General features: G+C 45.7%; 1 protein-coding gene across 5 annotated transcripts in view; it reads right to left on the bottom strand.

Moving 5' to 3' along the window:
• The window catches only part of plxnb3 (plexin B3), a 44,070-nt gene extending 21,399 nt beyond the window's left edge, over window positions 1-22,671 (bottom strand). The window contains exons 1-2 of one of the 5 annotated variants that reach the window (XM_049017059.1): window positions 22,549-22,671; window positions 1,131-2,310 (exon numbers count right to left, since the gene is read on the bottom strand). In XM_049017059.1, coding sequence (XP_048873016.1) covers window positions 1,131-2,294 — 1,164 coding nt within the window. In that variant the 5' untranslated portion in view covers window positions 2,295-2,310; window positions 22,549-22,671. The other 4 variants (XM_049017063.1, XM_049017061.1, XM_049017060.1 and 1 more) reach the window with 4 other exon arrangements.
• Between the last annotated feature and the right edge of the window lie 2,556 nt (window positions 22,672-25,227).

Genomic DNA, 25,227 nt, shown 5'->3' on the forward strand with positions numbered 1-25,227 from the left:
CCGGAGAGAGCACAGCCACAGGCAACTGTCAACCCGCAAGTCTCCAAAGTCAGACAAAAGCGTAGAAGGTCCTGACATGCCAATTCACAAAATAAAGTTTACAAGATGTACTTGCTGCATTAGTGACTGCTACATTTCACCTAGTCTTGCAGTATCAGTTCCCGTTATATAGTTATATATATGAGAAACAGAAAAGAAATAGAACAAATTACTCAGCAAATTGGTATGGCTAGATGTCCTTTTTCTGTCCAGCTGTCAGAAGAACATAAGGCAGCGTTATATTTATACACTCTCCCCACCAGGGGGAGACATACCTGGAACACATGTACTGGAAGTGAAATTTGACGGTTTATGTCACAAAGACGCATCACAATGAGCAATTCTAAAACACGCAGACAGAAGAGGAATCTCCTGGAGGTGAACAGGAAGCATGAGGTTGCTTCCACAATTGGAGGTCATTAACCCAGCATGGCGTGGTGCAGAGCACTACAGCGCCACAGAGCGACAGACAGCAATCGATAGCAGGAGTAAAGAAGAAGGTCAAGAGAAGCCAGATAACCAATAAAGCCGGATTTATCCACTCCGCTTTCAACCTTAAATATTGGTACAAGAGGGGTACCAGACTCTCTTGCCACAAGACACACATAAACACACACACACACACACCTTAAGGCAAACTCTCCCCAATTCCATCACATGGTTACAGTAAACACCACAGCGGTGGCAGGAGAGTTCTGCCTACGGAGCCGGAGTGCGGCCCAGCGGCCGGAAACACGGGGGCCCGGATAGCAGGAGCGGAGCCAGCAGAGGTGCGGCCCTTCTGCAGTCCTCCAGGAAAGGATTAGCGCCTCTGAGAGCAGCTGGAGCTAATCTGTGTCAGGGCAGAGACAGCTGCCATTCAGGGACTTAACATGGAAACACGTCCCTCTGGAAGCCAGGCGCTCGTGACCCCGTGACCCGTCACGCACGTGCTGCTGGCACTCGCGGCCCCCACCACCGTGGCCCCCTCCCACCAGCCTGCCTGCCATTCTCTCGGCTCTGGGAGCCTTGCTGCGGGTCTGCCGGCGTCGTGAGATCAAATGGGGATTACACAGGCCCCCAGGAATGGGGCGGACAGAGGGCATCCTCACCTCGGCTAGACGCAGGCACTGCGAGGAAACCTCGTACCCAATGTAGGCCTCCTCTAGGCCCTGTTCGTCGCGGCCCTCCTTAGTGTAGCAGAGCTGCTGGGCGCGCCGCATAGCACGGTCCAGCCCCTCCATGTCGTACACACAGAGGGCGGAGCGCGAGGTGGGCGTGGGCATGGATGCCTGGCCCGTGGCCATGGCCACGAAGAGGCTCCAGGAACCGGCGTGGATGCCCAGGGAGGCCGCCTGCGCCAAGTTGTACCCATCAGCACAGGCCAAGGGCACCTCCACGTAGGAGTAAAAGTTGGGGTCGCCGGCGCAGAGGCGCGACACGTAGGTGCGGTACTCCCGGTTCGTCCAAACGTCCCTCCGTGAGAACAGGAAGTAGACATAGCCATTGTGCTGCAGTGCCGTCACAAAGTGGTTGTTGTATTCGGAGTAGCTGCCCACCACCAGCTTACCCAGCTCCTCGTGCGAGAAGGTGGGAGCCAGTTGATGCGAGCTGGGCCCCAGCCGGCGGGTGGTTATAGGCGGTATGCCCCCAGGACCCTTGCTGGTGTACCCCCGGCCGACCAGCATCAGCGAAGAGCCCTTCAGCTTCACCACCACACCCACTGTGGACACCCGGGGCTCATTGGCAGCCACATACTGGGAGTCCACGGGATTGTCCGTATGGTAGAGCACCTGTGACACGTCCCCCAGGCTCCTCTTCTCACAGGTGCCCTGCAGGATGGTCCCACATACGATCAGGCACCTCTCCCGGTCCTCTTCCTCCAGCAGCAGAATCTTATTGGTGTTGTCCGTCTCCCGAGCCTGGGTGCATTCGCGGGGGTCGATAGGGGGCAAGCAATCAGAACTGTCCAGCTTGGGTCCAGTGCGACCAGAGGAGATGATCTGAAGGTTTGCTGAGAGGTGGTACAGAGCATTCACCCCCCCCACATAGACGTGTCCGGAAGCAGAATCCAGGAGGAGGTGCGTGAGTGGGGTGCCATTGAGTGAAACATGGACGGGGCTGGAGGCGCTACCATGGAAGGCAGAGGCGACGTTGCCTGGGGATGACCTAGGGGTCTGGGTCAAGGTGGAAGAGAGGGAGGGCGGCAGCAGCAGCGGTACAAGGGGCCACCACCGGATGCCGAGGAGGAGCAGCAGGACAGCAGCAGCTGGCATGGCACCCCCTTACCTGCTGGGGAAGGAGGAGGAGAGAAGCGCAGATTAGAAGTTGCAAGATTCAGCCACTGCAGAACTGTCCTGAAAATGCGAATGTGACTGAATTCCATGACTGGGTGGAGCTGGAACTTGGGGAAAAGCCTACAGGAAGCAGAATTGGAACTGAAATAGAATTTTAGGAACCTGAACAGGACTTAAAATTCTATGTGATTCTGTTTTGCGAGGATCTCAAAATACGTATCTCAAAAAGGGTGGTGATATACATTTATTAAATAAAAAATATATTACTTTGAAATAAACAAGCCAATGACTTAAACCAACAGAACCTGCCTATTACACAGGCACAACATTATCAGTGAAACGTGTATAAATTAAACTCCATTCAATCTGTAGATTCTTATATTAATAAGGCCTCAGCTGTTAAAAAACATCATCGATAATACACCAGTGTTAGGCTTATACACGCGATCTATACACCCCTTATATACATCAAGGTGAGTGACAAACATGCTTCCCTAGGTCAGATGTGGTGTTGGTGCAGCATTGCATGCTGGCTGTCAGGTCTGCCTGTTAACCCTGTTCCATCGGCTTAAGGCCAAAATGACGCCCATATCTTACTTCGGCTGCTATGTTCATCAGTTATCTACGCAGTGTCTTTGAGCAGGAGACTCGTGAAATGAGCGTGACCTGATGTTGTGCCCCGGAGCGGATTCGGCACGTGCACCACATGATGTAATTCCTTAGACTGTTTTTGAAGTGTGATGCACAGCAGAGATACAAGGCCACTTTCATCAAATATCAAAATAAGACAGAATTGTGCCGCTTTAAGTTTTTGGTATCCAGTACTGGGATACGGGTTATGGCTGTTTCTCCAGTGCAGGAGAGAATTGCAGTTCTCAGAGTGGCATAGCTCAGATAATTTTGCACCTCCTGTGATGCAGGTAACAATGTTGCTGCGGATGCAACTTGGGAATCCGTATATTCCAAAAGATTGCTGGTGGTATCTTTTTAGAAAAATGCTTAATATTACTTGTTTAATACTTAGCAAATCAACAACTTCTTGGGATTAATGAAACTCAGTTCCACGTCTTGTAATTCCAATTCAGTTCCAATTCTTTTTTTCCTAAAAGCAGGGAGCAATTCCAATTTCGGTTCCAACTCCTGGAAGTGATTTGGAATTTATCATGCATTCTCAATTCCAATTCATCGTGCTCCCACCTCTTTGCTGTGGAGAAGATATGCTCTGGGTTCCCAAAAGCGAGACATAAGACACATTTAAAGATAAAACGCCCCCAAAAAACCTTTATAATCAAGTCAAATCAACAGCAGAAAAGAAGAAAAGAAATTACTGTTGTCAACAGCCAACTAAAAAATTAAGCCACACAGCTTAAAGTACATTTTAATTAAAAGCAATTGCCGAACAAATGGAGCATAAAAAGCCAGCGGCAGTTCAGTTCGGAGGCCTGCAGATACCACATTAATTCAGGAAAAAGGTGAAAATAAAACCACTTGCCATATTTTTCCCTTTTGGATTTTATTTAAGTACAAGAAGGGGGTGTGGGGTTCGTTTGGTCTTCCAGTGAAAATTCAGTGCGATTTTCACAGAGCACGTGTGATTGTCAAGTAACATTCTAAAGTTGGATATTGTTTTATTTTTTGAAAAGAAAAAAGGCCTGTGAAGACAGATGAGAAACTGGGAGATACAATTTTAATAATTCATCTGCCTATTCAGGCAGGAACGTCTTTGGAGTGTGGGGGGGCGTTCCCGCCTCGCCTGATCGGTATGCACGTCTGCGGCCTGCTGCTTTACTTCTCGCCTACAAAGGCCGCAGTCATCACCTTCAGAGAAGGACACGCCCGCTCATGACAACAGCGGCACCCACAGGCCCCGGGCGGCCGTTAGCCTTTAGCGCGGCCGTGTGATTCGGAGCGTGTGGCGCGGTGTCACACACACGTTGGGAGTGGCCCGGCGCCGTGGAACAGGGCTGTCGGGTGGTGCCGTGTGCCTTGCTCTGGCCGCAGCCCGGCTCCGGGAGCGCTTGCCGGCTAAATGCCAACTTTATTTTCGAACGTGCAGCATCAGCAAGCCCTTAATTGACAGTAACATTCCTGGGGCAAGAATTAGCATTGACAGATTGTAAAAAAAAAGAAAAAAGAAAAACACAACAAGGCCGTCCCGTTGCCTTCAGTCAGGAGGTGCTGCCAAGAATCAGACCAATTAACTGCTTATTATGGCTCTACAGACGGTGTTATGTCCAAAATCCCACGGGCTGCACCTGTAAGAGCCGGGGGGGGGCTGGCTTCCCACTGCCAGCCTTCAAACGTGACCCCCCCCCCCCCCCACCAGCCTGCTCCCTGCCACACATGTGACGTGTGTCAGATGGCCACCCCCCACCCCCCCCCCAACCCCCATAGCCTTATTCTCCTGTCCCTGTCAGACACTCTTATGGGGCTCCTTAACCCACTTCACAGAACAGTGGAAAATTCATTCACTACCCCCTCCCCGTAAATCCCCTTCATTACCACAGCATACACAAACTGACAGTCATACAGCCCCCCCCCTACACACACACACACACACACACACACACACACACACACTACAGAAGCCCGCACAGTGCCAGCAGCTCACCGGAAAAAACAGGAGACAAAACAATCAGTATCAGCCTGCCACGCTAAGGAGAGCTTTGGCGTGCAGGTAGACAGAGAGCCAGCCGGCCTCATCCACGCCACCTCATAACCACACACGCCCCCCCCCCACATGCCAAAACTCCCTGCAGGCAGTTTACAATACAGGCACATTATTTCACGCCAGGAGGGGTCTTTGTTCCGGCAAACCGGCCACGGCGACAGAGGCGAGGGCCGCGCCCGGACATGCGGAGCCGCGCTAGCTTGACCACTCGGCTCTCCGCTGCTCCCCCAGGATCTTCTCTTTGTCTAGTGACAGGTCAGGGCGAGTCCGCACCCCCTCCCCCCCCCTCCCAAACTCGAGGGCGGGCCGGAGCGCATGTGAGACTGCAGGCACCCCTGACAGACATGGGACAAGCTGCATGAGGACAGCCTCTTTCTGCCGGCAAACTACAGCAGAGAGACAAAGAGCGGTGTGAGCGCGGCTGTCCCCGGGCCATGAGCGCGCCCCGGAGACGGCAGCGGTTATTACAGCCTGCTTGCGTATTTGAGAGGAGCGAGAGAGCGCCTGCGATTTACAAGTCTCTTTGATGCCGGGCGGGAGTGCGTCGGTGTGCGAGTGTGCGAGCGAGCGAGCGCCCATGTGTGTGCGTGCGTGTGCGCCTGAGGTTTGCAGTGGTTTAATCACCACCTCCGTGTGCTTGGCAGGGAGACTCATTTCCATACCCAACCCAAAGGGGGGAGCAGGTGGGGAGATGCAGCAAAATAAGGAGAGAGGAGGGGTATGTAAGGATGGGGGGGGGGGCAAAAAACAGACAAAGCATGGAGGGGGGGATAATCGAAACCGGGAAGTCAAAAAGAGGTAGTGAGAAAAAAAAAGTGCTGACAGGAAGCAGACTGTGAATCTTGTACCATCAGGACACATGTGATCAGAGCACATTTCTTACTAATGTCCACACCCCCCAATCCATTCAGAGGCCCCCACCTTCCTCTCTGCTGAGAGTGCAATCTCCCGCTTCTCTTCTTCCTCATCTTTCCTTCATACCCTAAAACTAAATTCATGAATATTTAGTGTCTCTCCCTCCCCAAACGGAATTGGAAATTAAAGGTATTTGAGGAGTAAGCCAAGCTGTAAGTAACGGTTACCAGCACACCACTCGTCCTGGAGGGAGAAGATGGTTACACTGCTGACAATTGTTTCAGGTGGGTCCCGCCTACCCAAGGGATCATCGCTCACAACAGCACTTATTATTTTTATTTAAAGTTTGACTATCAGGTACTTCAAAGACACTCAATACTTGTGGCCGCTTTCAAGATTTTCCCTTATTATGTATATCACATACGCAGAGACGCCGTTATATTTTTAAAGAGCAATTACATTTTCAAAGCAGTACAGGAATTTCCGGTTAAGACCCAAAAATTACAAAATAACTTCGGCTGTATCTTTTGTAGAAGATATATTTTTAGTAAATCTGATATCTTGTCAGACTTGAAAGGTTTGGTGGGAGAAGCAACTAATTGATTTGCACAGTGGGAAAAACAGTGGAGAGAGACTTAATAATGATTGGATATAACCAAGCAAACTGTCTTATCGGGTTTAAAGAGCAGAAGCACTGATGTGGTGCATGATAGGTGCAGATACGTCTGAAAGAAGATGACCCCCACCCCCGCTAGACACTGTGAAACTCACAGGAATTCATCTTCCTCGTAACTGGTTGGTTTACCCATTTGAAAACCACATAAACTGTCCAATAAGTTCAAGCACAGACATACTCAATCAAATAAATAAGACACAAGCATATAAAAAGCAGGACTCGCATCATTTTTAAGAGCATTTCCCCATCTGTCAGCCCGGACGGAGTCTCTCTGCAAGTCTGAAGTTGGTAATGATCAGTGGAGTTGAAAGCTCCCTGGCGTTTCGGAGATGTGTTTCGTACAAGATGAAATCCTCTTTGAAGGAAAAAAAAAAATGCAAAATTGAAAGAAAAATAAAATCCCAGATTAAAACAGGGACTCGCTGGAGGGTTTTGGGTGTTCAGGACAACAAAGCAGACATCAGCGTGAACAGCAAATTACACATCCACATGCCAACCACACGGTGACTAACTACCACCCCTGGGAGAGGAATGGGGGGGGGGGGGGGGGGTGAGGAAAGGGACGGAGGACAGACAATGAAGCACAGGAGTGAGACGGATGTGATTGGGGGGGCGTCCACATTCCTGTCTGTTAGGTCTTGCCTCCATACCCAGGTTTGAGGGACAGAGAGGTAGAGGGGTGATACCAACTCCACCTCCTCACATCATTCTAAATGGAGGGGCCGGCCATGTGGCAAAGCATGAAGGGAACATGGCAGGATTCACATTTACTGTGGGGACCTGCAATATTACCCTGGCCGCAAGCTATAGCGGACAAGCACACGCATGTCAGACATCCGGCATTCCGATTAATCCTGAGATATACAGGGAAAAAAAAAACCAGGTCTTCAAGGTTTACTGCTTACACTTTGGCTTATCACTGCAAAGAATGTTGACTAGCCAATGAAATTTACATCAGACGAAAAAAAAAACATTCAGGAAAAATAATTAACAGGAATTATACAACTAAGCCAATCAAGTAAGTGCAATACTTCATGAGGAAAATATGTCTTTAAAACAAGGACTTAATAAATAAGGAAAGTTAATACTACAGAAATATTTGACAAGAGAGAATTGAAACATATTTTGATTCAAATCACCTTGTCTTTCTTGAAGACAGATCGTAGATTAATACAGAAATCAGATAATAGGTGCAATTTTGTTTTGGTTTTTGTTCTTGTTCAAGTCAGTCTTAAGGCAGAAAAGGCACGCCGCCACCCCCCCCCCCCCAAAATAATAATAATAATAATAATAATAATAATAATAAATCCTGGCAAGCGGGTCTGTTCTCCACGCAGCCCGGTAATATTTGGGAAGCCTGTCCAAGGCGCCGAAGGTGCAGAGCGCGCTTCACAAAGCGCCTTCAGACGGAGGCCAGGTGGGAAGTGCGCACGTGTCATTATACTCACGAGTCGCAAACATAATAGGAGCGACAGCACAACAGCACAGCACGATCGGTGTCAATGCAGCGTTAACTGTGCACGACACAATAAGAAATTACAAGAGAAATGATTACTAAAGCACACTTTTACAACAAGTCTCCAATAAACGTCGTACATACAGTCAATCGACTTCTACGCGTTATTACCTGGAAATATTCAATTTCTTTATCTAATGATCATTACACTGAACAACTACAAGGCGTAAACAAATTCCAAATTAAATAGTCAATTTAAGAGACCATTACACGCTTCGGCATTTTATTAGTTACTGTCAATATTATAATGCAGTTCATTATAAACACACGGATGTACAATGCAAACAATCGTCTTTTTAAAAGTTCACAATAATTCACAAGAAGCACTTACTTCACTCAGAAAATCCGCATTTCACTTCGATGTTAATGAGACCAGTTGTCTAAAAAACCAGCCGCAAAAATAAAAAGTAAAAAAGAAAGAAAAAAATCAACAGCCAGTCTTACCATACACACTCTATAAATCCCATTATGTGGCTGTTACATTGTTCGGAAGCAGCCGAGATTAGGGCGAACAGGGGGAGGAAAAGAAAACGTCCTTGTGGGAATAGGCGGAGCCTGTCACACAGAACACACGCATGTTCCCTATGAAGCGCGCTCCTGAGGCGGAGTCACATCACTTAATATTTAATTACGGCGATACAAGTACCGCCCTACAGGAGCGGCGCCGCGTATTAATTATGAGATGCCCGCCCCAGTTTGGTGTTGATTCCGCCCCGCTCCTCCTCTTTAACCACACCACGCCTCTTACGCCGCAGCTGGAGAGAACAGATGGGAATTGGCAACCGCCTGCCGTTGTTAAATCCGGGTTAGACACGGATACTGTTGAGGTTTAACAATGCATTAATAAAGTAAACAGCGCTTTCGGTGATCGGACTTTTGCGCTGCCGCTGAGCGCTCCTTTTTGCGCTTCGGTGGAAAACCACCTCGTAATGCGAGTACATTTTTTTAAAAACCAAAAACATATAACAGCATTGCCACTAACAAGGGACTAGTTTAAGTTGTCATAATAAATACTGTCGGAACTACTCCACGAGAAAGCGGACTGACGTATCCCATCGTGCTACGCTGGATGCGAAGGTAGAGCGGCTTCCGGGCAGACTTGGTGATGAACAAGCATGCGGGGACTCCTGTGCGCTCAGCTGGGACCGTTTGCCCAGCGCAGTGAACACCCCTACATGAGGCCCTCATAAAATATTAATCCTGCACATAAAGGGCTCACTCCAGGACAGCGGGGAGTAGGGAAGGCCATTACAGTCCATAAGGTCCACAGAGCTGTCAGAGGGTGTGGAGGACAGGTCAAGGGCTAAAGGTTTGATGACAAAGAGGAAAAACGAAATACAAGAAAAAGCAAGGCAGATGCAGGGATAAATTAGGAAGACAGAGGCCTATAAATGCTGTGAAAATTAAATCTAATAAAAAAGCTGGTTAGCATATTTTGTTAAAATGCATTTTTAACCAAAAGCTCACATCAGCTGAGAGAATACACAGTCCCTAGTGCAATGCAGACTGTAGAATACATCTGTACATGCCGTCTGTGTTTGCACTGTGTCTGACAGTGACAGGGCTCTCAACAGAACAATGAGAGCCTGTCAGGGAAGAGGCAGCCCGCAGCCCTGCAAACACACAGGGGCACACGGGACACACGCACACACTGGCGCAAAGTGACACGCAGGCGCCCGCAAAGCACAGATCGCGTCTCTTCACATGCTTGCAGACAGCGACCTGTGTCTCCAAATCAGCATTTGATGGTTGGATCCAAAGATGTGCCAATGCACCGTGACGAAGTGGTGGGACAGCAAATCAGAACCAGGAGACGTGGAAAACCCAGGTCAGGCTGTGTATGTTAGTGCCACTGGCGTTACCATCAAGCCAGCAGCCTTCGCCATCAAACAAGAGCGCCCCCCAGAGGCCTTCAACATGGCCCTATTCAAGAACATTCACTGCAGGTCACTCAATTCCGTCCAAAACTCGATTAAGGATCCACAAAACCCGATTATCACTCGCAGAGATCCATTCCACAGACATACACAGAGTAATTTTATACACAATTCAAAATGGATCAATAGCCTATGTTTACCAGTGCATACACAACTTTCTCCTCGATCACACCATGAATCTAAAAAAAATCTGAAGAATCATAAGGTGATGTTTGCAGTACTTCCCTTTAAAAATACACACAAGGCTGAATAAAGGCTTTGAGTTTTTCAAAGAAGATTGTTGGGGGAACAACCACAGGCTCACAAACGTCCCTGTCTTTTGCTGAGGAAAGGGACAATTTTAATAAGAGACAGCTCCGCACCGGAACATCCCCCAGAATCTCCCGTCTGAGGCACAAAAAGATTTTACATGGTGGAACGATCGATTCTCAATGCGTTTCATCTATCCGGTCGTTCTGTTTGAAGTCAAACATTTGAACTAGATCCATTTTACCGCACATTCTCTAGATTTAGTGTAAAAAATGCACCAAGGGAGTTTTTAAGCCCTAGAGTTCAGAAATATTAATATTTCTTCGTGTCTTACTTCCATTTCTGAATCCAGAAGATAAATAATAACATGGCGTGTCCGTAAAGGGAAAGACAGGATGTTCACATCACAAAAATATAATGTTACGGTTACCTGGGCATACCAGGATCTATGTGTAATGATACAGATGCGATCAATGTAAATAAACCAAATTTCTAACCAAAAATTACCTGTTCCTTAACATTCTTCTACAGCATTACAAACCAATTTAAAGCGTTTAAAATTTCTCATCTACAGACCTGGTCTTGGCCAAAATTTTATTAAACGCAATAACCAACTTCAAAAGACGGAATACATGACTTGGTTACTGATTAGTCCATAAGACATGCAAAAAAAGAAAAAAAAAAAAAAACATTGAAGGTCTGAAACTGTTCTTTTCAGCTCGCACACTAAACAACGGCACGTAACCTTTCTATTGCCTTGTGCTGCCGCGAGATTAATAGCATTAGAAAGTGCGCTATAAAGCACACATTAACCCCGTTTCCCCTGAATAATTTAAGTCTTATTCTTGGAAATGTTAAACCAAAGAGGAAGTTTCATCTTCAGACCAGCATCTTCTCATTATCAGACTTTGAACTGTGAAAGACATTTTTCTAATAATTTCACAGTGAGTTAACTTGACACTGACCCATCTTCTGGTACAGGCATATTAAGAGACATATTACAGGACTACACTACAGGACGGACTACAGCTAGCATATTGTCGATCCTACAGACGTCTCATACAGCACGTTATATTCCAACAAGTTTTGGGAAACAATCGTCAATTCATTATATTCTGTAGGTCAGACGATGCATTTACTCAAAAAAAATCACTTTTTAACCCATTTAATACAGCTCAGTGTTTCTTTCAGCCAGGGTTAAGCTGCCTAGAAGTAACTGGACACTAATCTGCCGATTGGAAGCATTACTGGTTTCACTTCCATTTCCACAGACTTCAGATAAAGTTTAAAATAAATTGCTTAATGACTACCAAGAAAGGTTTTGTCTTAGTATTAAATACGTTACTGCATTATCAAGTGTGATGTAACCTAAGAATCTTTATAAGTGAGATGTCACAAAGCACCTGACAGGAACCCTTCCAAAAAGAATTAAAAATGACATAAAACCGCTTCCCATCAAGCTACCTTTCAGCAGAACAGACCTGCAGAGGCACAAGGACTAGAGCCGCTGTGGATGTAGGAAGATGGGGAGGAAATGCATGTCGACATGTGGACATGCGCGCGTGTGCACGTGAGTGAGTGTGCGCGCGTGTGCACGCGAGTGAGTGTGCGCGTGTGCACGCGAGTGAGTGTGCGCGCGTGCGCAGAAGCCAGCAGGCCAGCCTGAAAGACCACAATTATATGAGTCTGCGCTCATACCCGCTCGGGGCCGACAGGGCCAAGCGTGCGAGCACACACCCGGGCGCCCGGGCCGCATTCCTCGGCTGCGCGGAGGAACTTTCCGTGGAGCCGCTTTTCTGACACAGTACAGTACAGTCATGTGGGCCGGTTAAAATGCGCGGAAAGTCTGCCCATTACAATATCAAAGGACAGCCTGATAAAGATGGCCTGTGTGCCGAGCGGAAGTGGCACGACCCCCAGCGTCTTCGACGGCCCCCATCGCCTCCTCAATGGGTCCGCTGTTGTGCCAGCTGACCTCCGACCCCCCGCCACCGTGCGATTCCCTTTTACACGCATGGCCAAGCATGCGGCTGTCAGAAAGCAGTGCAGAATAATAATTCATGTCAAGTTTTAAAGCCAATTCGATCCGGTTTGTTTTCCACCAAAAACTGTATCATATAGAGCCTTGATATTGCACACCATAGATATGGGCACAGCTCCCATCCATCCATCCATCTATCTATGGACCCTGTATAGGGGTCACAGGGAGTACGAATGCTCAGAGTAATTACTGCAGTTCTGGGGAGTGTGATCACATTAATGTCAAATTTGATCAAATGCCACACAATAATGACAATAATCATAAAATCATCATCATTATTATGCTATTATTGACGATAATTTATTATTGTTGTTATAACAAAAAAATCCATCTTAAGTCTGCATTTAAAAATTTTTGCCCACAGCCTGTTTTACAGATTAAATCCTCTGTAAGGCTCCTTAAATTTCCCAATGAACTATGTCCCCGTTTGTTGGTTCCTTTCTTCATTTTAAAAACAGGGATTGAGGCATCCGGTGTCCCCATGACCCACATCTGCATGCTGACATCTGTCACCGGTCAAGCAGCCGGTAAAACTCCAAGCTGCCAAGTCAGCTTGTAAGGGTCTCAGTGCTCATTACGAGCCGCTTAAAGCACTGCCACTCTCCATGCTGGCCAGAATCCATTCAGCCGTAATCCCGCATTCCCCACAAAAGCCTGTATCAGCTCTGCTTATTCCATCAACCCCTATATCCCCAACAAACACACACACACACACATTCTGTACACCTTAACGTTAATAAATCACTGTATCAACTTCTGGGTTGGTTAAACACTTTGAGAATACGATTGACAGAAGTACTGCGAAATTATTATTACAGGCCTAATGAACAGAACCAATAGACTTTTACTGCTTAGACATTTGTGTCCCACCAGAATTATGCGCAAATATGCAGCCTTCACTAAAGATTATTTAGGTAAATCACCAACAAAGAGAACTGAAAAAGGCATTGTCTACAATTTAACCAGTAAATGTAGATCCAATCATGCGTGAATTAGTCCGAAAAACAGAGCGCGCTCAGAGTACGTGGCAGTTCTCTGTGGCTAATTGCCGCCACAGGCTTCGGCTGAGTGTACCAGGTCCGTTTAAATCAATTTTCATTTTTGGGTTTGTGAAAAATCACAAACGATAGTCTTCCGGCAGGAATCCACCATGTTTCGGAGTTACTAGTAACGCAGTGCTTTAACTGACTTTCCACAGCCTAGCATACCATTGCAGAAGCAGCCCTACTACCTTTCACATTTTAGTTGACTCATTGTGCAATTTACTAGAATGAGTTATTACTGAATTTAATTTACACGCCAGCCTGACCAAGACAAGCGATTAAAAGGTAAATGGAGCAATTGATGGATGGATGGATGAGCTTAATTTAGACAGATCAATTATTTATTGCTGATTATTTTACAATGGCATAAAAATGCAGAAACAGATAGTACTTTATTGTATATATGTGTTACTCTACTCCATAGGAAAATACAGTATCAGTACTGAGCTTTTTAAGCTGAATTTGTATCCTAAGTAGTGCTGGGTGGTATACCGGTTCATATCGAACGCCGTTTTTTTATTGTTGTTATGATATGATTTTTTATACCGCAATACCGGTTTAAATAGTCTACACAATGTTCTGAAAGTGGCACGGCTGGAAACTGCTTAAGGAGTGACCATTTTCAATGGTGCACCACAAAAAATGTACCGGGAAAGATCAGAAACGGAAGATATAGCTGACGCTGGAGTTGAAAATAATAAGACACTGGGGTTGTCAAAAGATACTAATCAGATATTAATTGTTATAAAAAATTAGTATCTGATTAGATACCAACAGTGCGGTTTTCGCCTCATTCGCCACACTTCACACAGCACCATTACAGTGCAGACGCGCGTGCACGCACACACACACGCAGCCCCTCCCCTCAGTAGCCGCTGAACGCATTCGCGCTGGTTAACACACACATACTGAGTTGGCCGACAACAACGGCAAGCTGCTTTAGAAAAAAAAAAACAAAAGTGCCGTTTGGAAATATTTTACAGACGAGCATGGAAAGGCTAACCTCATCAAACCTGGCGAAGCATCTTAAAGACCGACATCCCGGTCTTTATGAGAAATTTCGCGAGGTCAATAAAGCTCACGTTCCAGCAACACTGAACTATTAAACACTTATCAAAAATGTTCACTAGGCTTATGCACACCTTAACATTAGCCGTTTATCTATAAGCAGTTAGCCAACAAACACGTTAGCCGTATGTTATCGTTAAGGTAGCGGATAGGCGCAATGGCTAATAATAAAATATAATTAATGTGGGAACAACGCAAAAACGTAAAACAAAAATGTGTTCTGTAAAATCCTGTAAATTGTGGTAAACGCCCAGTCATACTTAAAAAAATATATATATACATATACTGTTGTATACCGTGAAAATACCGTGATATAAATTTTTGGTCCTACCGCCCAGGTCTAATCTTTAATTACCAATGTGATTTTGACAGTGAGTTACAAAAATGACACATCCAATTTACTGTGACTCATTGATTCATTCAGGAGCTGAACCATGAGTCCCAAAACCCAGACATGTACACCGATACTGATATTTTTTTTGGAGGAATGAAATAATGAATTTAAACATTACAGACCACACACCACTGTTCAAGCCGGTAATATTACAAAAAAAAAATACTGACATCTTTGAGGATATCCCCTTAGCAAATGAAAAGGCTTCGAAACTCGAGTGTTCAACTGCGTTTTACACACATGTCCAGCGAGGCCATAAATTGCAGAGGGAGGAGGAAGAGATGCGGGGAATCTGATGAAATGTCATCCCTCACCTAGGTGGCAGGACAGGTTTCACCACAACTGGGAGTCCACAACATAATTGGGGGGGGGGGGGGGGGGGGCATACACACAGACAAACACCAGAAAGCAGTAGTGTTTATCTTGACAAAACAAACTGGAAGTGGGATCCTTAAAAGCAAAAAATAATTTTAAAAAATGAGCCACGATAGTTGACTTTGATCACGAGTCGAATACACCAAAGGGGAGAAAGTGGTCTTAATCAAATTTCATTGTGCACACTGCCCTGAACAATAGTGCTGCAGCAGAGCTCTTCATAGGGCGATACGGCGCAAAGGCAGTCAAACACACCCAGTTAAATGCGAGATAAGACGCCTGGCCAAAATAACAGTGAGTGCATTTAAATGCTAATACCACGGTCCCACCACTCCGCCGTTTCTCCGCCGGCTGCCCGAACGACCATTACAGACAGAAGATTATTTCTACCATCTATTTATACCGTCTATTTTTGGTCAAGGCACAGCTGTGCGCGACACAACGGGACTAAGGGAGAAGAATCTGCACAATGCGGCGATGAGCGAGCGCACGCCCCCCCCCCCCGCATTGTGACTGCGCTTGGGTGTCATTTTTCCTTGTGAATTCATATGATCAGTTAGCTAGCTAATGACCTGAAGCGGCGTGGAAGTCATGTAAGAGTCTCTCACAAGGGACTTTCTACACACAAAATGAGATTCTGCTTTTTTTCTTTGTTTCTTCCTTTGATATTAAAATCTGTAAACAATTGACTTAACACCAAGAATTTGTACAGTAAGATTTACTCAAAAATACCTAAGTGGGAATGCCTTCATTGCACCATTAGTAAAGAGTGCCTGAAAAGGCACCATCATCACCGCGGCTGGATGGCAGTGACACGCCACAGATCTCTCCGCTTTGTCTTTCTCCCCTGCACATTACCGCAGTCAGGATGGTTGTGTAACAGCTTTGCACTAAAATCGGGCCGTTAGAATGTCCCCTCACTCATTCATGGTCACAGAACAAAAGACATTAGGACTGACTTTAATAATTGACCCCAAACAGACCTGGTTTCCAAAAACAGGCTTGCTTAACTACTAACCAGTTAAATGAGCGGAACGGCAGAGCGCGCGGCTCAGCGGCGGGGCGCGGGGCGCGGAGAAGCGAAGCAGATGCATCTAGCTGTCTGACAGCTGCGTGGCAAAGGCACCAATTAAAGTGCCACCCCAGCCTGTGACACACATTATCACACGCACGCTATAATCTGAAGCGCAAATCTGCACCGCTGAGGTGCACCCGGAGGAGCCGCCGGGGAGGAGTGTGGTGGAGAGGCACCGGGAGCGGGGGGGGGGGAGGCTCGGAGGTACAGGCGTGTTTGGTTGGTGGAACGTGAAGAACAGGAGGAGAACATGAGCACTCTCTCGCTGTCAACGCATGGAATGCTGTCGCCGCGACGATCACCACAGCCTGTGTGCGCATGCCCGCGTGCGCGCACACACACACACACACACACACACACACACACACACACACACACACACACACACACACACACACACACACATCCGCTTTAAATTGTTTTTTTCTTTTTTTCCCTTAAATTAACAGGGAGGTAAATAGTGAAAGTCTCAGCTTTTTTGGAGGAGAGCAAGGAATGTCTAAGGGAAGAAAAGCGAGGTGGGGGGTGCTGGGAAGGGGGCCGGGCGTTTAAGCCGGGGGGATCCAACTCTCCATCTCATTGTTCTGGAAAGCTCCGTCAACACTGGGCCGCTTGTGCCTTATAACCACGCCAACAAAGGCCACTTGAAGGTGAGGAATAAACAAATAGATGGATAAATCATCAATTAAAGCTGGTCCCCTGACCTCCTTAACAAGATAAGAAAGTGAAATTTCATTAACTGCTATCTTAACAACTGCTGGGCCTTTGAGAGACTGAATCAAAGGGGGGGGGGGGGAAATCAGATCAGATGGGAGAAGGGCCCATGGACTGGCATGGAGGTAGGCAGGTCCTGGGAGACTGAAAATTTAGATTAAGGGGGAGATAATTGGGCTGCCTTTTGTTACTGACATACACTGTTAAAAAAGCGCAGGCATTAACAGGCTTCTTTTCTGCGATCTGCTTCGCTTCCAGCCCGCGCTGTTGAAGTGAGCAGGGCGACAGCGCTGGCCAGCCCATGCCGACGGGAGGGGCTCACATTTCAGCACGCAGCGGCAGATCTTCATAGACGGCACGTCTGGCTGGACACTAACAAATCCGTGCCAACGAACAAACACACAGGCTGAAACGGCACAGTCAAGACACGGTAAACATAGTGAAAGCGCGACGAGGAGTCGATCCACCAGTTACCACATTTCTCGGAATGGGTAATTACAATCTAAGGCGAAGCCTTTTCCACATTTACCTTTTTAACTTTGAATTATGGTGAAAGGCTGCACTCTGTGGCAGACACACTGTCAAGCTTGTGGGGAAAACAACTAAAAAATCCACAAGTAAGTAACCATTGTTTTTCTAAGTCTTCCAAACCTTTCCAATCAAATTTAAATGATGGAAATGTTTGTTTTGGTCTCGTTCCTTGTTTAAAATAAAGGGGAACAGCAATAAGAAACCAACACTCTTAGATGTCGACAGGATCTCCAACGAAAGCCTGTCATCAGGCAGACCCTGCCATCTTCCTGCCAGCCCCTGTCGTCTGCAGAGGTAGGCAAACATGCACAGACGTGCAATTTTGCGAAAACCTGTAAAATGTTCTGCTGGCTTTCCTCTGTCTATTTCATTATCTCATCTGCAGCTAGGGGACACCGGTTTCCCCTTGAGCACTGCGGGGGGGGGAGAGAGATTCCACCCCATTTCATCCAATTCCAGATTATTTCAGCATAATCTGCCGCCCGCACCGCTCCTCTAGTTGGTGGTTGTCTCATGAGGACGGATCACCTCGATGAGGGTTGTTACGAAGGCAGGCGAGCGCTCTGAGCGACGTGAACACGGCAGTACAGAGCTAACGGCGGCCGACCTCCTTTCGGGCTGAGCAGTACCGTAGAGACACACTCGGGGCATGAAAGGTGCCGAAATTTAACCAGGTAAAATGCACCGCAAATCAAAAAAGGAGGGGAAAAAAAGAAAAGCGCATAAATATTTAATGGCACCTTGAGCACATCTGAGACAAAAGTGCCTCTGTCTGTGCAGGATATGGCCTGACAGGGAACTGGGGGGGTGGGGGGGCCGTGGCAGCCGGCCCGATCAAGGGGCTGCTGGGGCTCGGAGTCACGGCGCCTGACAGGACCCGCGTCTGGGCCGGTGCCCCCGATCCGTCTGACGACGGCCCGCTTGCCTTGAGTCACCACAGGGGGCGCTGCCATCTCTGGTGCACGTTTGCAAACAGACAGGCCATGACACCTATTGCTTTGGTGGGGGAGGTGGGGGGGGTCCTGACACGTGGGGTGTGGTCTATTTACACTGAAGGATGTCGGCTCAGCAGAACTGAATGGGACAGCCGGAAAAAAGCCCTTCTGAGACACGACGTCCATCACGCTGTAGCCAAGAACAACCGATTATTCGATTATTACTGACAATTATAGTGAATCTGATGATGGCAGTGCCGTGCACAAGGAGGGGCGCACACACACCATAACCTTGCCGGTCACGTGCAGGAAGTCAGTCTGCAGGCTGCAGATGGAGTGCAGACAGGCAGTGAATTCAGATAACACAAAAATCAAAGTGAATTAACCAGAGAGGCTGACTGTGCAGGCTTCGCCAATCCCTGCCACACACGTGTTCTGGTCTCACTGGCGTCCAAGGGAAGGGAGAGACAAAGGAGCCTCTGGCGGTTTGGGTCGTTCCGTAACAGACGGAGGAGGGGAGCAGCAATTTTCGGACAGGTTTTAACGGCGGGCTCGGCATTCACACATACACACAGCATGATGCAGCAGGCGGTTGTGTTAATCTTTTCGAGCACAGGTGTGGGCAGCCCCCCCCCCCTTTCTTGTCCCTGACTGGACTGTACTGTATTTTCTGGATCCATCCTCTCTCTCACCAGCCCCTGAACTGGTCAGACCTGAATGTACCTTTCTCCCTGCCGCCATGGCGATTTGCCTGGGGCCACAAAGGGCAATGGTGATTTGCATGGCTGTCAGCAGATGCCCCCCCCCCCCCCCCCGTATAGAAAGGAGACATGCAAACACATGCACACAAACGCGAATGAGATGGACGCCGGGCTTTGACGGGAGGAAATCCGTTTTTTCTTTAAATAAGCCCAAACTGTTAGCCATTTTGGATTTCAGAACTGCTCTCTTTCCTCACAGCGAGGGAAGTGTTGAGCACACCGACATAAATGCCTCGATGCTGACCGCAGGGATAGTGGTGACACCCGTTAAACATTAACTACTCACTTGTCATAGCTAATCTTTCGCAAGACCTAAAATGCCTCACATCAAATAAAAAGGCTATGGGCTCATCCTGATTTGCATAAGTATGACTTGCGTGTTACAGATATGTGTGTGCGTGTGCGCGTGTGTGTGTGTATGACCATAGGACTGAATAGAGAGCATCTCAGCTTCGCCTCAAGCACACGGACATCATAGACAAAATCCCTCTAATCCAAAAGGACTGGCAAGACAGCAGTTTGCTCCCGTTGTGTCTGCTGGAGATGGGAGACAAAGTCGAAAGCATACAGGACACACAATACACCACTGCTAACTATTTTGGTTTTCAAAAGCAGATTCTTCAATGACAGGCCAGCCCAAGCCCTTCAAAAGAAAAATCATTCAAAACAAACACTCAAAGCTAAAACTACCTACAAATCTTCAAAACATGGTGCTTTAAAGGCATAATGAAACAGCTGCTTGTTATTTTCCACACTTTTTCAGTTCCATGTTTTCTATGTTCACAACAGCAAAATCTTACGACTGTCATAAAAGATTTACTACTAAACAAATGTAGGCAATGATCCATTAATGAATGGTTTGTGCGCTCAATTAGTATAATTTGCTTTTCACTACAAAACGATCCACTGAATAAATGCAAGGACACCTTTAAAGAATCCTCTTGATCCCAAAGAGGCAAAGAAAAACTTAAAAACCTTCAACAACATTTTCCTACAAAAAATTCAACTGTTCAGATTTTCAAGGGCATCTTCCGCTCATAATATCTGACAAATGATACAAGGTACATCTTCCCCCAAGTCCCTCTCTGGAAAGTTCCAGGACATTAATCCTGGAATCAGGTCCAACACAGGTAGAGCATGGAAACATGTCAATGGAAATACCAATAAATGCCATATGAACACGTCACTCTGATGAAAGGAAGACTGACCTCATACAAACCAAGAGACCGCATTCTGGTAAACTGCAGAGAATATAAGCATTCATGATTCTAATACTCAAATAAATTAAGAGGCAATGAGAAGAATGGGGCCGACAGGCCACAGAGTAGATTAAAGATTACCAACAAAATGTCCAGTAATCAGGACTGTGGAAATCCCCTAATCCTGCAGGCAGAAGGGAAAGAGAAGGTCTGGATTTATTTCCGTGATCAGAAAGGCAGAAAAATAGGATAAAACATAAAAAGGAAACCACAAAAGAACTGGAAGATCATTAATAATGGACAATTGCACAAGAGAAAACTGCTTAGCTACTTAAACATCCCCCGAAGAGCCTGGGGTACAGGTGGTACTTCCAACTGGCAGAGTAGGACGTCAAACAAACACTCGTAATTTTCGAGTGACCACTAAGAACCCATAATACAGAGAACTGTCTAATATGCACATTTGAGCTTTTAAAAGACACAAAATACTCCAATACTGACAATGTTCCAACAAACATGGCAGAACAGATGTCACATAATAAATAAAAAATACTGGATACTTAGATAGCACTTATCCGGAAAGATTTATTTTACACGTTAGTACAGCTCAGAACTTTCTTGCTGGAGTCATCAATAAACACCTTCCTCAACAGGACAGCACCACTCCAGACACACTTTAGGATTCATGTCATTGTCCTCAACCACCACGTCACCTGCTGTCCATACAGCTACATTACAACAGTGCGGCACCTTCAATGTGTTGATATGATGCATTATAAACTAACTTTCTGAACCCAACTAATGCTGTGATTGAGGAGGGTATCCACAAAGAAGGATAACATAGCACATTTTGACAAACATTTTATGCACACACATTAACGATGCAGTGTCAGACAAGCCTATATATATATATATATATATATATATATTTTAAAAAAACAACTTTAAAGTACAATATTCCTTATACTGTGTAAAGAACAGAAACTAATCTTCTAAATTCCCCGCAAACTTCAACATGTTTCAGTCTCCCTACCGCATGTATAACCCCAAATTCATTAATAAAACTATTTTTCATGAAGCAAAGGAAACAGAAAGATATCCAAATTCTTTGAATTACTATTCAAACAAAGAATAGTGTATGGGCCAAGACAAACTAGTCCCGAGTTCACACAGTTGTACTTTAAACAGAATTTTCCAAATTACGTGATTACGTTTATTTGTGTTTAACTGTCAACCGTAGGAGATCATGAGACCTGTATATTACTGGACAAAGGCCCGTGGTATGTCAGCTTCACGCACCCTTACATGTAGGCTAGGGAATGAATCTCGAAAGAGGCAGCTCCTGCGTTCCCAGGTAGCAACGTACATACACAAAGGATTAATTTCCTGTCCAACCGCAGCATCATACAAGACGCTTATCTGCATTTTTGTCAACATTAAAGCAGAAAAGAATTAAACGCAAGCACCACTTGAAGCGTTTGGGCTAAGAAATCACACGTAACTTCAGACTAAACAAACATCACAATCTCTGCTACACAAAAGACAACAAATAAGTCGATCGAATGGACGCAGGTTGGAAGAGATCGAAAAGTTACTTGGCGTCTACAAATTAATATGTAAAAACTCCACCACAAAATAAGCAAGTCAAGCGAAAATAAATACAGAAATCCTTTGGGAAGTAATTGATGCTTGAAATGAAATAAACGGAAACATGTTAAAACAACTCGTATAATGGTGCATGGCGGAATCAGAACTAATCTGCGCTCCGGCTGGTCTCCAAAACCGACCCGTTACAGTCCCACACCGGCGAAGTATCACTCGTTTCGCACACAAATGCGCAACAGCACGAAGACTAGCTGGCTGTCGTTTTACTACCAGATTAACTAGACATATTAACAAACCAATATGCTTACCAGCTTAAGCAATATCTATAAGTAGCCATGGCTGCCGGTTGGGAAAAAAGACATATTTCAATGGCTTGCTACCCCAGCTACAATTGAAAATAGATCGGCTGCTGCTGGCATGCTGTTAAAAAGCCCATCGGAGCCGCCTTACCCTACAGCGGTTAATGTCGCTTACTGTAGTTCTGCCGGGCTTCCAACTGCATACAAAAAATTAAAAGCCTTCTTTGCTTTTTAGTAATCCAAATCAGAAAGTATGGGGATCGTCCCCTGTTTCTAAATACGGTCTTACCACGGCTGAAGACTTCTCCCGAGTCAGGTGGAGGACAAGATCCTCAATGCACCAGCCACGATGTGTCTGATAGGCATCAACTCAAGCGCTTTAAAAAAACTTCAAAGTCTTAACGCTGAGTTCCCGAAGGAGAGCTCAAAGGGAGCGGTACCGAGCGAGCGGAGGTTTGCAGCGGCACCTGTTGGCAAAAACCGACTTCATACCGAATTTTTCTTTCTTTGATTAACGTCCGATGGTTTGCAGGCATTTAGGAAACCGACACAGAAATACTCGGAAAGCGATTAAATATCACAGCTAAGCCCAGCGAGGAATACTCTGTGATTTTTATCTGAACGTTTTTCTTGTTAATACAATTATTTGTATTGGATGAGCATAACAATTGCTGGACATTTCAAACCGATTCGCATAACTTTGCAATATTTATATATGATGCGTGTCTCCTAACCGAAATCTCTTTCAGCTTGGTGTTTACACCACCTGCCGAATGTCGATGGAGACGTGTAAATCATAAGTTGCACAGTGCAATCGGACCAAAGCCACTTTTAGCATTACAGAAATCACAGCTCTGCATCATGCACACGGAGATGTTGTCCCACAACCCAAGTGCAGAAAGATTAGATGTGTCTACAAAAATGAGGCAGTGAAATGTTTATTATAAAAATAACAGTTCTTTGATTTTTATAATTTATTGTAGTATCTCACTTGTCGCAAACGGCAGAATCGGTTTTGGGGCTAAATGTGGAACGTGTTCTGCAACCTTCTTGTCAGTGCTGCGTACGGACAACGCGTGGGGATGATTCTTTGCCAGCCATTACAGTGCGTTTCAGTCAACTAGAAGGTCTAGAGAATATGCGAAGAATGTGTTTAAGACCGCCATTAACTGCCAAATGAAATGCTTTCGTGGATGATATATGAATGAAAAATGCGTGTGGATAGGTCCACACTATGTGTGACATCTGATTAATTAATATTGCATCAATTTTATGATTTTAATATACGATTCTAAATCAAATATGACGTTAAAAGGAAACTATGACACTCTACACGAATGCGTAAACGAAATATTTTTCTGAATGGATTTTAACTAGAAACTATTGGGGCGCACAAGTTATTATAATAAAGCATCTGTTTTATTGTAGAATTTCCACTCCCTTAGGGAAATTCCGGTTGAAACCAATAGACCGTAACGGTTAGCTATGCGCCTCTTGACAGCCGAACTTACAATCACCAACCGTCAGTTGATCTACTGCACCCTACAGCTAATTTCTACCACAAACTAACCATTTTAGCTTCCCAAGGGCCATTTCAAATGATCTGAAAATTATATTGTACGTTTTATAGTGTTGTGTTATGGAATCAGTGTAGAATGCAGTGATTACATATAATAAAACTTTTACGATATGGGAATCAAGGGCATACCTTTGGGTTGAGCATTGGGGGGGGGGTCTCCATCCATTTAAGGGGGTCCAGCGGGTTATGTTGGTTGATTTTGATTATGGAGGGGGTCACAATCCCCCATAATTTACGATGATTTATTGAATACATAATAAATATATAGGAATGATTGTCTGAGTGAATCTGATTTTTTTTACCTTTATTTTACCAGGGAGTCCTATTGAGATTAAATCTTTTTTTTACAAGGAAGACCAGGCCAAGGTAGCGGCCTTACGACATGTAAAATGGTGCATGTTATCTTTGATCAAATAAACAAACAAATGAACAAATCCTAGCGCTTTCAGTGGCTCTGTGAAGTAGTGTGTGTTAATACAGCTGGTCTCCTCTGATTAAATATTTTACACGTTTTTCAATGTAAAACATAATAAATTTAACAATGCAATTTACACTAGATGCGGGACCGATTTACACTTCTCCTTCAAAATGTTTTATTTTGTAGTTAGATCTGTTGAATTTAAACGAAACAAATCAGGGTCCGGTTTCTCGAAGCATAGCTTTTAACGCAGAACTTACGAACGACGTAGCGTTAAGCAGGCTTCGAGAAACTCACACTGACTAGTCTACTGCAGTGGGCCCCAACATTTTTGCCACCACGGGCCGGCTTTATTTCATTAACATTTCTGCGTACCGGGGGAGGGTGTGTTAAGAGACGTGCAGGGACGTGTAACGGTTCCCAACATTTTTTGCGCCATGAACCAGTTTCATGTAAAACAATATTTCCACGGACCGGTATAGAAACAACTAAAAACAAAGTGCGTAAAAATACAACTCACCATCCTGCAGAATTAGTGGGAGCCCTGAGCTTGTTTCCCTCTTACGAGCCGGTTTGGGGGAGGGAGCGGAGACGCGTAACAAAAATAACGAGGTGCGCAATATTTAACTACAGTAAAATCCCGTTATAACGGACTTCATGTGACCAGGCAAAACAGTCCGTTATATCCAGAGTTGCTGTATGTCCAGAACACAACTACAGGAGACCATTTACTCATGCCGCACCCCAACAGACACACTTGTGGTAGAGATTATTATACTTGTAGTAATCCAACTTTACCTGACCAGATGCGTGACTATTAATAATCCCGACTCCGTATCTGCGCTGGATGTCACCTGCACGCCGTGCGCCTTGTGGGCGGAACCTGCATGTCCGTTATAGCGAACAAAACTACAGCTAAAAGCGCTCGTCCGTTATAGACGATATTCCATTATAAGCGAATCCAGTATAAT

Source organism: Brienomyrus brachyistius, chromosome 6 (assembly GCF_023856365.1).
Source record: "Brienomyrus brachyistius isolate T26 chromosome 6, BBRACH_0.4, whole genome shotgun sequence".
Lineage (NCBI taxonomy): Eukaryota > Metazoa > Chordata > Actinopteri > Osteoglossiformes > Mormyridae > Brienomyrus > Brienomyrus brachyistius.